This window comes from Nothoprocta perdicaria, unplaced genomic scaffold, assembly GCF_003342845.1.
Source record: "Nothoprocta perdicaria isolate Ctin4 unplaced genomic scaffold, notPer1 scaffold_128, whole genome shotgun sequence".
Classification (NCBI taxonomy): Eukaryota; Metazoa; Chordata; class Aves; order Tinamiformes; family Tinamidae; genus Nothoprocta; species Nothoprocta perdicaria.
The window spans coordinates 1979825-1994159 of record NW_020454405.1 but is presented as its reverse complement, the minus strand read 5'-3'; the positions used below and the strand labels follow the sequence as shown (position 1 = coordinate 1994159).

Sequence of the window (14335 nt, the reverse complement as noted above, 5' to 3'; positions counted from 1 at the left end):
CTGACTTTGAAAGTTATTCATGCACTGTGCCTATGAAAGATGCCATTAGTGCATTTGTGAATTCAGTCTGAAAGCCGGGAAGAAAAGTGAACCAAAAGGTAATTCACACATTATAGTATTCCCCATAGCAGTGTAGGATCTGTCAGAAATCAGTAGAGATATTCTGCCTATGTTTTTGTATATATTTCACAAAAAGTGACATCCTAATAGTCTGCTGTGACACCCACTCTGGCCTAATCAACTCACCGAACAGGACTGGGCCATCCCAGATGCTCTACCATAACAGGCTGGGTCTGCTTACGCTCTCTCTACACCTCACTCTGGCAATCYCCAAAGCCCCACCAGTTTGACAACCCATTCCCTATCCCATACCTAAGCCTCTGGTTAAGTTCCTGTGCTAGGGCAGAGCAYCCAATTGCCAAGCTTGCTATAAAGAGACATTCAATTTGAGATACATGATCTTCAAGAACTGGATAATTCTCAGCCTRCATCGACTTGCTGACTGCTCCATCCTTTCCCACACCATCTCTTCAGAGATACCTTCAAACGGATGGTTATTTCAGTGCCATCACCACCACGAGCCGCACAGGCTTCTCTGACTTCACATAGTCCAGCAGGGGTAACATATCTACTCAGTTGTCTCATGAGTGCCAGGATGACTACAGCTAAACAGAATTTTAGCACCTTCTTGCTATGGAGATGTACACACAGAGACTTCTTTTGTGGAGAAAGGGAAGAAAGAGAACAGGAATGGAATATAAAGAAATTGGGAAATGTCTAGTTAACTTAAGAGTGCAGATGTGATTGTCATCATCCTGTGTGAACCTAACCAGGACACTTCTCTCCAGCCTACATAAGAGACAAGTTAAAGATCTGTGCTATATTGCTTGAGTTCCAATTTACCTTACTGAATCCTATACATTTTGCTAGATCAAACCTAAGATGTGTAGCACAATCCATGTAGGACTGCATAGGATCAAAGCCGAATCTAGGAAACATACACAATTTACCAACATCTTTCACACGCGGACCTTGCAAAGGGRCTAACAAGTTATTTTTCATCTTTAATCTCTTTGCTTCCCTTTCTCTTAGCAACATCATAGCATCCACAATTCTAGGCATTGGACAGACCAGCACAAGTTAATCGCAGAGGGCCTCTGAGACAGCRTTTCTGATAAGAGCCCTTCACCCTGGAATTCATGTCCCTGCTCTGTCCACTGGGATCTCATGAAAAGATCAGATGGGTTTATGAAAAGCAAGAAAAGGGAATGGGAGCACTCTGGGGCTTGGAAGATTGCTTGGGAGGTTTGTTTGCATGCTTTTATCATAGCTCATGCTTGTTGACACTTTTAACTTCTCCATTTGTGCCAAGAGATAACAATGACTAACCCAGGAGGGAAAAAGTCACAGCGCAAAGAAACAAGCACAGACATATGGGAACTGGAGTCGGCTCAAGCTGCACAGGGATGACTCATAGACCCCCAGTCCTGAGCTTTGTTTCTGAAAGTCAGATAACACCCTGAACCGCTGAAGCAATGGATAAACACTGGCTGTTTTCTCRCTTAACTCAAAGTATGTGTAAATTCTTTCCAAAAAAAMTTACTTAAAAAAAAAAATCTTCCCATTTTGTAAGTTTCACAAAATTTATCTTTGTAAAAGATAAATCTTTCTTTTTCCCATCAGTGACATGCAAGCAGTTTTCAACTCAGACTTATAATGAAAAACTATTATCATCTCTGGACAACTTTTTTGCAATTATTTTTATTTACASAACAGTAAAAGGCAATGTTTCCTTTTCTACTATTATCATCCGTCCATAATTTTTCCTAATAAGCTTTTTGATGTTTATAAAGGACTTTTTAAAGTAGGTCCTTTTCTACAGCCACGATAAACAGATTCATAAAGCGCTGCTTTGTGAAGCGACAGGCATGARTAACACGAATAATGTTTGCGTTATTTTAGTAAGAACACAACTGGTATTTAATAGCAGTATCCCTCTATTAACTACACTTCGTTCTTACACATAGCACTCCACTATGGGGATATTTTGTGTCTTTCATTTTAATTAAAAGAGCTTTGCGAGATTAGAGAACAGTTGTCTGTAGTGCGACACAAACACTTCAATATATCCATTTTTAGAAAGCGTTTGGGAAGCGATTTGTCTGCTAGAGTTTTGTTCCAAGTAGCAGTTTTGCCTTAAAGTGGCCGTAACAGAATAGAAAGGAAACAAAAAAAAMCTCCTTCCTCTCCTCCTTTTTTGATTTGTTAGATTGCTTTACYTCAATGAGCATATTCTCTATTTCTTCACTGCACTTTGTGAGAAAACACAGATGGTTGATAGGAAGGAAACACTGGTAGCCAGAAGATGCTCTTGCAGAAACCTGTTCTGTGATTATTTGACCAAGTCATTGGCTACTGATCTGCGCGGAGCCTTCCAAATAGCTGTGCCCATTTAACAGTAGTTTCACCAGGCACAAATATGCTCGTATGTCATATGAGAACAATAAATCTTCTGACACTGTGCAATGTAGTAAGGTCAAGACTGACATGGTATTAGCTATTTTTCTTCTATGCTCAGAGACCACCTACACAGCGATAATCTACAGGTTTACTTCAGCAGAGATAGTAGAGATTCACCCTAACRCACAGACTTCTCCTAAAGACTTTAGAGGAGTCTTTGGTTGAGAGACAAAATATGGTAGCTGTTCAAACAAGAGCAAAGTGGTGAGGGACAAGAACAGAACTAAATAGCTTGTTTTCTTCAGGACGAGGAAAACSGGTAGATGTCTCATTGTTATATTCTAGGCTCCATGTTGTTTAATGAAACATACTTGTGAGTATCAAGATTTACCTGTATTTTGGTTAGTCACAATCAGAAATTTATAAGCAACCTCAGAMAGACCTAATCCAGCTAGGAGAGTGAATACTCAGGTTAAATAATGTTCATCAACATCAAATGCAAAGTGATGCCCACTGGAAGGAAAAAAAAAAAAACTGCTGACACTTTATACAATTTTAAATTAACTGTATCAACCTAAAAAAAAAAAAAAGCATTCTGCATAGCTGTGAGGACATTTCAGTGAAGGACTAATTTGTGCCACCAGAAATTCTAAGAAGACAGCAAATTGTGAGGATGAAAAGCATACATGATGGAGACGGGGGGAAACTGCGTGATTTATATAAAGCGGTGGTGCGATCTCACCTGCAATATTGCATTCAGCACAAGCCACCACAAGTTCAAAGGGATACTGCAGAAGCAGATAGGGTTCAGAACAGGGTAACAAAGCTGATTACAGAGTCACCTGGAGAGACTAAGATTGCTTGCTGTAAAAAGCAGCTGTAAAAGAGAATRCAAAAAAACAACCGTGCAGAAGAGGGAAATTAAAAGTTCCCTGCTTAATAACTGAGGAAGCCTTTTTGGTGACAGCAGACTAGACCCTGAAATTAAAGGTAGGAAATTAAAAACTGATCAAAAAGAAATGCTCTACTTAACCACAGAAGAATACAAAACATAATTTTCCTTCCCATATGAGTTATGGTATTGAGTTCCAATATGGTTAATGGTAATAGTCTCTAAGCATCAGAATATAAGGCATCTTCAGGTACTCAAATCCAGGAAAAAGGAATGTACAATGCAGACTATACAACATTTACTCTAAGGCTCTCTTGAGAGCACAAGCTTTATTTTTGTGACTAGAATCATTAGGTGTTTAATTAATCTTAAAATCTAAAAACAAAGGTTTAGATGAACCATCATCTTGACCCACTACAATATATTCTATTTCTACATTAGCTTCCTTTAAAATAACTACAATAAATAAAACCTTTGCCAGTAAAATGTAAATATTTATTGCCACATTGAATTGGAAATAAACAACTGAAAGGGGGACCTTTCAAGCAGACCTTCAAGCCAATTCTCAGGTTCTGCATACACTGTAAGAAGGCAGAAGGGACATCTCAGTGAAAAAAACCCAACAGGAAACAGCACTGCTGCTACTCAGCTTGGAGAGCCACCAGCTTTAATGCATGCCCTGGCAACCTAAGGGACCTATTGATTTGCAGACATTCATTCAAGTGCAGTGAAAGCCATAATTAGATAAATAGCTTTGGTAAAACCAATCTGAAACTCATTTGTTTTGGGACTGTCTGCTTAATGAGATAAAACAAGAAATTAAATGGCTGCTGAATGTTCCTCTTCTATCCTTGAACACAGTAATAAAAAATATAAATAAAAAGGTGTTAATTTAACTATCATTATTATTTTTGCATTTTATGTATTTAATTCCTGCAACTGATGTCACGGGCAATTACAAGGACAATATTTATGAATGATTCTGCTCAAACAGGCAGACAAGTCCTATCCTTTTTCTTTATACATGTGGATACTGAGGTATAAACAGCACAGATCACTTGCTACAAACGGTAATTGTTGCTCAGGAAGCTCAAACAAGCTTCTGTAATCTTACCTTAGGTATAAACCCATCAATTACTCCCTTTCTTAAATGTTTTGGGTTTGCTTTGTTGTTGGTTGTTTGTTTGTTGTTTTTAGCTTTGTTCTCTGACACTGTCTGCACTCAGGCTGTTCAATCATTCCCAAACACTCTTCCGGCCAAGCCAACACGGGACAGCTGCAGGACAGCATGGAAGCTGAAAGGGCTGGACGTGCCAGAGTCCCATTTTGGGACATGACTGTGCCATCCTTTGCGAACAGAAGTCAAATTCCAGTTAGGTTTTCCTACCTGTTTATAATAATTAAATCTAGTAGGATTATTTATATTTTGTTTCTCAAGCACATTTTTCCACACGGCAGCGAGGAAGCCGTGTGAAAGTACGGCTTTGAAGAATTCCTGCACTGATTTTACTGAGCACAGCTCAGTGCTAGCCTGGCCAGATGTTACACAGTGTATCACTCTTATGCCAAAACACACACAAGCCTGGATACGCTGTGTCCTTACGTCTCGTCTTTGTCAGCTGAAACYACTACATTCTGCTTTTGTTCATTTAGGACTTGCAACTCCCATGACCCTGGCCTTCCCTGTAGCATGGATTCAGCAACATTTCCATCCCACGCAGCCCGGATCAGCCTGAGTGGCCACGTAGCTTCAGGCAGTGAAGAAACGACACACTGCAGTGAAGCGCTGCACTGTCCACGAGCTGGATCCAGAGCCCATCTAGCAGACTCGCTTAGCTCCCTTCCCCAGCCATCCAGAAAGCAAACAAATGCTCCGCAGCTTTCAGAGCTAACCATGCATGCTCGTTGCTTTCTCCCCTTCTTTCCATATTAAAAAAAAAAAAAAAAAAAAATCAATTTATGCATCACTAAAGTGCATTCACCTATGGGATGAAATGGAGCAGCTGCTTAACAGCGTGCAGTAGCAGTCTGTGACACTAAATGATTACCATATCCATCTGAAATCACAGTGAGTTTTAGGATCATTGAGTCTAGTTATCTAAACCAGAATTTGGCCAGAAAAAAAAAGGAAAGAATTAAAAGCTTATCACCTTAAAAAAAAAAAAAAAATCAACATCCATCCCCCCCAAAATAAGGATGTTGTGATGCTCATGACTTGTCTGAGCCTCAGTTTTCCATATTTCATGCAACATGCAATACTCCCTCTGAGTCACTGCTCTTCAGTGCTCACCTGTGGGCTACAGACCGTCATTTATATCACAAAGGGCACGTTCAACACGTTTCTTTGGCTGGCAGTATCAGTGKGAACAAGCAACTCGGTGTTGCTCCCTGCTCAGTCACAGAGACTCTGCTGCCAGGACACCAGCAGAGACAGCACCAGGGGCCAGCAGCAGCAGAAGCTACCACCAAGTCACACGTCTTCGTGACATTCACCCTATAATGAAGCAATGAGACCCCTGAAACATTCCTTCCCTTATTCTCCAGGTCAGGTAGCATGTGTGCATCTCAGTCACATGAGGACTCTGCTCAGGGGTGCACAAGCAGGGAGAGATAGGATAGGCCTAAGCAAGCCACAGAGTGCTCCCTAAACAGGAATCCCTCTCCCTTCCTCCCAAACTCGTGGTGTCACATCACCTTCCCAACATCAACTTGTTTAAGCAATACAGGCCAGGGATAAACAAACTACTTTTGAAAAGTAATTAGAAAATCTAGGGCTTCATGAAGGGTAAAGAGTTTTCCAGTGGTTTGGCAGAGTCACAGGTAAAAAAAAGGCAAACCGGAAAGCATCCAAAGTTTTTGTCTGGTGATCAATGAAATATTCTCTTTTTACATTAAAAAAAAAAAAAAAAAAAAAAGGATAGTGACTTTATTCAGTTAGCTTTCTAACTCCTCTCCAAAAATATATTCTGTTAAGGAAATTAATCAGGATAGAAAGAACACTGTAGGACTTACATTAGTAACTGACAATAGCTTAATCCAACAACCACAGGTAGATCATTTTACAAGGTCGGACTAACCCGACTCAAACCATAAATCAATTGAGATAAAAGACATTATGACACTTATGAATAGCTGCTGCCTTTTAGACCTGGAAGTTAAAAATAAAATACTCAGATCTTCCTTCCATAGCTTTTAACTTTAGAGCCCCACTACCTTCACTTTTATCCTTAAACTTTTGCCAAAGCATGGCTACAATGAAAAAAAAAAAGTTTAAATCAAAAGGTTTCACATGGATAAAGTAGATACTACAGATCCCAAAGGTCAACACAAAATATTCCACAGAAAATGATGCACATAGATCCAAAGAGATCTACAAGGCAGCCTGACTTGGGGAAAAAGAGACCCAGCACAGAAGGTTCCCGGGGCACTCTCATACTAGCAGGGTTAAAAGGTGTCCGGTTTTTAATTCCTGTGTTACAGCACCGTATTGATCCCCAACCAACATGAGGCTCTTATGCTGAACACTGTTACGAACCTGTAATAAAAGCAGCCCACATCCTACAGAGACTGCCGTGGAAACACGGGCACCGCGTCTGTTTACTCGGTAACCAGACACAGACTTGGTAGAGAAACACAAAGCGACCCGGGGAGGCTCTTGCAGCAGTTTGGCAGAGCCGCACCGCAAGCCTGCGTGCTGAATCCCAACCCTTCCTGCAGCAGCTGCTGCTCCTACCCCAGCCTGATGGGAAATCAGACGTCTGGAATGGTCACAGCAGATCAGATACCGCTGCACAAGCGACAGCAAATTCTGCCTATTTATTCGGCCTATTGGGGCAATAATCTATAGAGGTGAATACTCCATCTCTTGATAACCATCTTTAATCCTAGTTCTCTCAAAGACGCTTGTAATGTGCAAATCAGAAAAGGAAATATAAACAACCTCAAAGATACAGAATCTTAAATTGTTTCCATAAAAAAGCAGCAACTTCCTTTCCAGTCTCTAATTGTTATAGGACAAATACAAGGATAAAACATCTTGTTTTATTGCAACTGCTTTCCATAAGTAATTCTTATTACTTATGGACATTCTGCTTTCCTTTTTTTCCTCGTATTTTCAGTGTTTTCATGAGCATAAGCATGCACAGGTTGTTTTACAATCTCCTTTAAGACATTCAAATCACTAAGGTTATACAAACAACAGCAACTGGATACAAACCTTAACACAGTTTGTCATAATAGTACAGTACAGCACTTGCTTATTCATCCTGGCATCTGGGAAATCTAGTATGCATTAACCAATAATGCAGATTTGCAAGAGAGCCAATTAAAGTACACAATTCCACCAAGTGAATTTCGTTTACTTTTAAAATATGTAACTAACAGGATATAATTAACTCATGCTTAAGTTGAGCCTTCCTCTTATCAAGATGCAGCACCTGCAGAAATTTCATGACTACTTTCCTTTTACTTTCAATGGAGCTGAACTTGTTTTATACATACATTTCCTGGACAGATTTCCAGGTGACACCCTGCAGCATCACCTCTGACAACCTGTGGGCTATACGAAATGAGAAGTGAACGCAATGATATCCTTGTTCAATCAGAACTACAGAAACGTGCAGGACAAGAAGGTATTTTCTTTCAGAGCCATTAGCTGAAGATGTTATTACCCACACAAGAAGTGGCACTTAAAGATTGAACATGGGCTGAATTTATTCAAGATGTCTTTAGCTCAAGTTTGAGTTGTAGTGCAGGAAAGATTAAAGACAAGAGCGTGTTTTATACCAGCAAACTGTGGATGAAAACACCATCAGAAACATTTATCAGAACTGAGGTGGGTGACTCAGAAGCTCATGCCCGGCCCCATGACTTTGAGCAAGGGAGCTGGTCAATTTTATGCATTTTCCATGAACTAAAGCTACTTGATGGCATCTCTTTTACAGGCCTACATGGGCACTCAGGGAAGCAGCTGAGGTGTCAGGCCAAGGCACTGCCAGCCCAAGACCACAGGCAGTGGGCATCATCCTGGCAACCTCCATCCATCCCCAGCCTCAGGAAGAAAAATGGCATTGCATCCTGCCAGAGCTTACTCGGTAGGACAGAGTTATAGATTGCCTCGGATTTCCTTCAGCTGCACTTATTCATCAAGCCCAGCACAATTTCTCTGAAGACACAAGGCTTGGTCTAATTAAGAAGTATTCTCAATTTAGTAGATCACTGAACACTGACTGTGAAACAAATTGTTATGCAAATAAACAAAAAGGAGACACTGAGATTCCCTGTCAGCTACTGTGGTCACTGTCACTAAGCTATTTTATTCATTACTCAACATTTCATGTGTCATCAGTCACAGACCTGACAAGTTAAAGSATACTGTGAAAGACAATTATCTTAATCAAATACATTTAGCAGGAATATATAATAAGCCTGATTACAATGGGAAAAATTCAAGACTACTTACCAAGACTATTTTTAGTCACATAATAACTGCCAAGATGATCAGTGTATTAAGTTACTGAGTAAAAGCTCTATGGTAGGCTTTAAAGCAAAATGCCACCAGTATCAATCAGTAGCAGCACTGCCAGGAAAACTTTCAATCCACTGGAACAGCCCAGTATTTTGCRCACAGATTTCAGTTAGTACAGCAGCCACATTCCAGAAGCCCATATGTTTTTAAAACAAGGAAGTCTACAGTGGATAGATATGTATAGTAGGTACAAGCATAGATACCAGACCAATTGTCCTCCGCATCACTTTTCTGCTCTTCTCAGCAACAACAACRGTCAAACGAGCAGAATGGGTCCATGAAATGAGCTGATGACACAAGATTGGAGGCACGGGCAAAACAAAGGTAARCAGAAGGACATGTGGGAAAATTAGATGACTCTCAGAACTGGAATATTAGGAAAAGGATGTAGTTCAATAGCATGAAACACAAGGTCATTGCACTTAGGCACTAACAAGATGAGGAAGTGCAAAGAAGAATAGGGACTGCTAAAAATGTCAGAGATTGTGGGGAAGTAACCAAGGATAAAATTAACCTGCATGCTTAGGGACAATCAAAAGGTTTGATTTTTTCATTGAACTATGAACCACCAACTTCTAATGTCCTGGCAAAACCTCATCTGCAATCCTACAGTTTCCCCAATCACAAGAATTGCATGATCTCATTGAAGGAAAGCAACCTGAATGATGCAACTCACTGAAAGTCTTTTATGAGAGGTGAATAAAAGCTTACCAAAATGTAGATAAGAGTGCATAGTTGAGAGGCCTTCCTTTAATTTAAATAGATTGCATARAACTTATTTTTCCCCTGCCAAAGAATTTTCTCCAACAGCAAGACAGACACCACAGTCAAAGTTAGGGATTTTTTTTTTCTAATACTGTTCAACCCTCCAACTATTTTCAGCTCAGGGACTTCATGTCTCATGTAGATTCTGTAGATTCAATACATCTCTCCCCCATGAATTTCTCCAGTGGAGAACACATGGAAACTTTCAGCACCTATGATTCTCATCCAGCTCCTTTGGTTCAGGTTTACTCTTTGGTTTGGTTCACTCYTTTGGTTCATGCTTTTCAACCTGCAAATCCCACAGCCAGAAAGAAGTTTACATTCCGCCACCCACACGTGGCAAAGTTGTCACCCAAAACACAAGGTTCCCTCTATGCGGAGAACCTGGGCGCACTTGTCTGGCTGAAGACATCTAGAAACAGCAYGAGAAGCCTTTCATGGATCTAAGAAAACAAAATCTTGGTGGTATCTCTTTGACTTTGAGCAAGGCAGACAGCATGGCACAGGCTTGTACAGGCCAGCAGGGTATTTCACAAGATCAGAGCATCGGGGTTTGACGCCACCGTGTACAAAAGGCACGGCAGCTACACCACGGTCTGACGCACAGCAGCATCCAGGCTCACACAAAGCTACTATGTAAATGTGATCCTAGAAAGCAGAAGAGGTGATTAAAAATGTGTGTATGAGAGAGAGAGAGAGAGACAGAGAGAGAGAGACAGAGAGACAGAGAGACAGAGAGACAGAGACAGAGAAAGGCAGTTCCTCCTCCATCTCCCAGGAGCTGCTTTGCGCCTTTTAGGAGGAACTCAGGAACATGAGCAAAATTAGTTTCATCAGGGGAAAAGGGTTATCTGTGTGATGGAGTGACTGCTGTACTGATGTGTCAGCAGGACCTCCGTGTTTCCAGGGGCAGGGACTTTGTTGTTGTAAACACACAAAAACTTAATTATATTCTGTTACTTTTGAAGGAAAAAAAAAAAAAAAAAAGAGAGGAAGATATTTTGGCAAACAAAAGGAAGGAGAGTAAATTTAGCATTTTATAAATTCAATAGCCATTTTATGTACTTTCAGGGCATACCTCAGAGGCAAACTGGAAAGCACAAGGATCCTGCTTTCCAAAGGATTTTGGAAAAACACACACACAGAGCAGAGGGGAACTGATGCACCAGGCCCAAAGAAGCCAGGTCACTTCTCTGCCTCAAGCTCTTGTTTGTGGGACCAGCTTGAACCCCTGTAAAAAGCAATAAAACCACCGCAACAAAAGATGGGACCATCTTCTGTGTTAGGAAAGAAGCAGCACCGAGCAGAGGTGGAGCAGGGAAACCTGTCCCTTTCCAGCAGCTACTCCCAGCGCAGCCTAGCAGCCCGCGCAGGCTCAGGCACCTGTGACAGGCCTGCCCTGAGACTGGCATTAAGAAACTCCACTGTCAAGGACAGGGCCAACATCCGGTTCAAAGTTCGGGAGCTTTAAAATAAAATATCCCTAGTGAGGGAATTAGAGGTTAGTTTTATCTAAATGACTGAACAGCACAATGTACTGGTATTTAACAACAGGCAAATGACCCTGGGCTCRTAGATGGGTTATTGCACTTACTCTGCAAGGTGTTTTTCCAACTCTAAGTTCCTTGATTGTATTAAAATCAATTGCATCCTGATAGAGAAGGCCAAACATGCCCACTTGCAATYCAGTTTCTGCATTCAAGGAACTGAGAGGAAAATGCACATTTAGTTTCACCATTTAGTTTTAGTCCACATTCTTCAATCACTCTCAGCTCTAGTCACAAATTCTCTAATATTCCGGTGCTAAGGACCAAGAAGGACTGGCAGGCTGAAGCAGATTTAAAAAATTTATTCCACTGCATGCTGCTTTGCAAAATTTATTCCATTCTTTGTGCACTACCCTCTCCCACACAAAGCTTTTCTCCCCCACTATAGAAAATATTCTAACAGCATGCACTGAAGTGTATCTTTAAAATAATTATAGCACCCTTAACACTCCCATTATGTTTTATTATGCACAGTCTCCAAGCATGCATGCATGCATGCATATTACCCCTATTTTATAGATGAGGAAGCAAATTGCAGGCAGTCCCTCCGCAAGTCATTATGAGAGGCAGACCCCCTGTTCCGGGGTCATAATATTATATTTTTCTAGGAAATTAAATAAATCAGAATTTCAGTTGGTCAGCATTTAGTTGAAAATAGCKCACCTATGTGAGCAACATTCTTGATGGATCCAGCTGGACAAATAACCGACTCAGCTTGGTGTTTGAACAAACAAAAAAGCACAAAGAAAAAGCCACTGGAGACTAAGATCACTCTTAAATTTAAAGAGGAAGAGAAGGATTTYATAAGCAAACAAAAGAACCTGCAAAAATTAACTTTGAATTAACCTGCAGTATTATCTTGAGGTGAAAATAAGATGCTTTGTTTCATATCTGTGCTACTCAACCTTATGTCCAAGTTTATCTTAGACCTTTTTCATTTTGAGATTTGTGCTTAAGTTGGAGAGCATAAAATAATTGATGAATTCTGTTATTCTAGCAGACACAGCTAGGCAGCACCTGACCACCTGGGCCGGGAAGCTCCTACTTGAACCGTGCAGCATCCACGCACACCCTTCGGACCACACAACCTACATACAACCTTCAGACCACACAACTTACACACAACCTTCGCCACAGACCTGAGAGCTGCTGCACCCACTCAGGGCAGACCTACAGACTGACCATCCAACTCGCCAGCCTTCTTTCTACTAGGATGGACAGGTAAAGAAAAACTTTTCCACAGGTCTATTACAGGGTACTGCAAGGCAAAACCACCAATGACASTTGACTAAATCTGTCACCTCTTTCTTGCTGTTCCATAGTACTGCACATGGGCACTGGCATGGACAACCTCACCTGGGACAGTGACACGGCCCAAGGCTTCAGCCAGGGCTCCTGAGGAACTGCCTGTGCTAAGATCCACTGTTCTAAGATCTTCTCACCAGGTTGTCAACCCACCCACCTCAAATATGGACAGAGCAAACATTCACGTTGCTCACCCGCTCAAATACTGAGGATTAGCCACAAGCACAAATCTAAACATCCTCCACATGGCATCTCCGTCAAGCGTCCTGGATTGGTTATGCCCAATGCAGTACCTTAGGTGGGTCCACAGATGGGAACAGTCCTCAACAGCGGTTCTGCACTACTTCCTACCTCCTCACTAGACACTTCCACTGAACTTTCTTTGTGGAATGCTTTAAAAGTGGCATGAATTAATCTCCAAAAAGTATTCCAAAAAGGTTTTATTTTCCTTAGAAGTGCTCTCAAACACTGTTAGAACAGAACCAGACTCAACTATTTGAAATTAACTGAAACTCCTTGGCTTCAATTTTCTGAATGAAGTCAAGCAAATCAAGTTCAGGCCACTTCATATTCATATGTACACTCAGGAAGTGGATTAAAATGTATACCAACCAGAAAATAAATACATATATATATATATGAATCTCCAGGTAGACAAGTCTTTATCCTGCAGGTAAAACTCATATAAACTAGCTCCTTATACTAGCATAGGACTCTACTTCAAGAAATTATGCAGCAATAGCTATTCTGCTTTAAATTTATACACTACCCTCATCATATTTAAGTTCTTTGCATATTATATTTTTTAGATTAAAACATTCACTCAGGAAGTTTTGTTTTTAAATTCACACCCAGACACATTTCGCAGAACTTCCCCCTGCATACAAAGCACTTGTGTACACAGGTAAACTCCTGCAAAGCTGATTCAGGTACAGACGTACATCCTGCCAACTGCTCCACGCCAACCCCCTACGCGGGCATTTATTTACCAGCCCACCAGCACCACAAGGCTGATGACTTCATGCCCTTGCTCGATTAACCCAACCCCATCATTTCAGTGGATTTTCGGCCCAGATTTCGATGGCAAGCAAGTTTTGTCTCAGTGGTACTGACATGCCAYCTGCCCGGCGCAGTCACCAGTGGGAGGGTCCGCTGTCCCCACACTGGTTTCCAGCTGCTGAGGRGTCACACAGCGCTTGGCTGGGGCCCGGTTTCCCGCCACGCGGGCCGCGCTGCTGCAGCCGCCCACGAGCCTTCCCAAGAATGAGTCAACTGGAGGGAAACGCTGTTGGGCACCTGCCTGCCGCGCACGTGCACGCAGGGCCACCCATAACCGGGCACACGCGCCGGTTGGTGCAGGGCTCACGGGCGCCGTGCGTGCAGGGCTCACGGGCGCCGTGGGCACCAGGGCACGAGGCCGCTCGCCGCTCAGCGCACCTGTGCGCGGGCACCTGGGCAGCCGCGCGCCGCGGTGCCGCCCCACGTGAAAAGCAGACCGCGGGAGGGGGAACCCGCGCGAAGGCCGGGCCGGAGGCCTCGGGGGGTCCCGTCTAACTGCCCCCCATAGCAGAGCGCGGTCCCGGGGCCGCGTCCCGCCCGTGGCGGCCTCCCCGCGCGGGTGCGCGGAGGGGAGCRCGGACACTCACCCGCGCGGCGGCGGCGGCGGCGCTGCTCTTCCTCCGCAGCGTGAGCCCGCTCCGCAGCAGCGCCGGCAGCTCCCGCAGCTTCTGCCGCAGCTGCACGGGCGGCGGCTCGGGGGCTCCGCCGGCGGGGCGCCAGCTCCGCGCCAGCTCCGCGCCCTCACACGGCGGCAGCGGCGGCGGCGGCGGCGGCGGCATC

General features: G+C 42.8%; 1 protein-coding gene across 1 annotated transcript in view; it reads right to left on the bottom strand.

Annotated features, from left to right (window-relative positions):
- LOC112942422 (rap guanine nucleotide exchange factor 5-like) overlaps positions 1 to 14334 on the bottom strand; it is a 63825-nt gene extending 49491 nt beyond the window's left edge. Inside the window, exon 1 of the mRNA XM_026033361.1 lies at positions 14143 to 14334. Coding sequence (XP_025889146.1) covers positions 14143 to 14334 — 192 coding nt within the window. The remainder of the gene's footprint in view (positions 1 to 14142) is intronic.
- Position 14335: the final 1 nt, after the last annotated feature.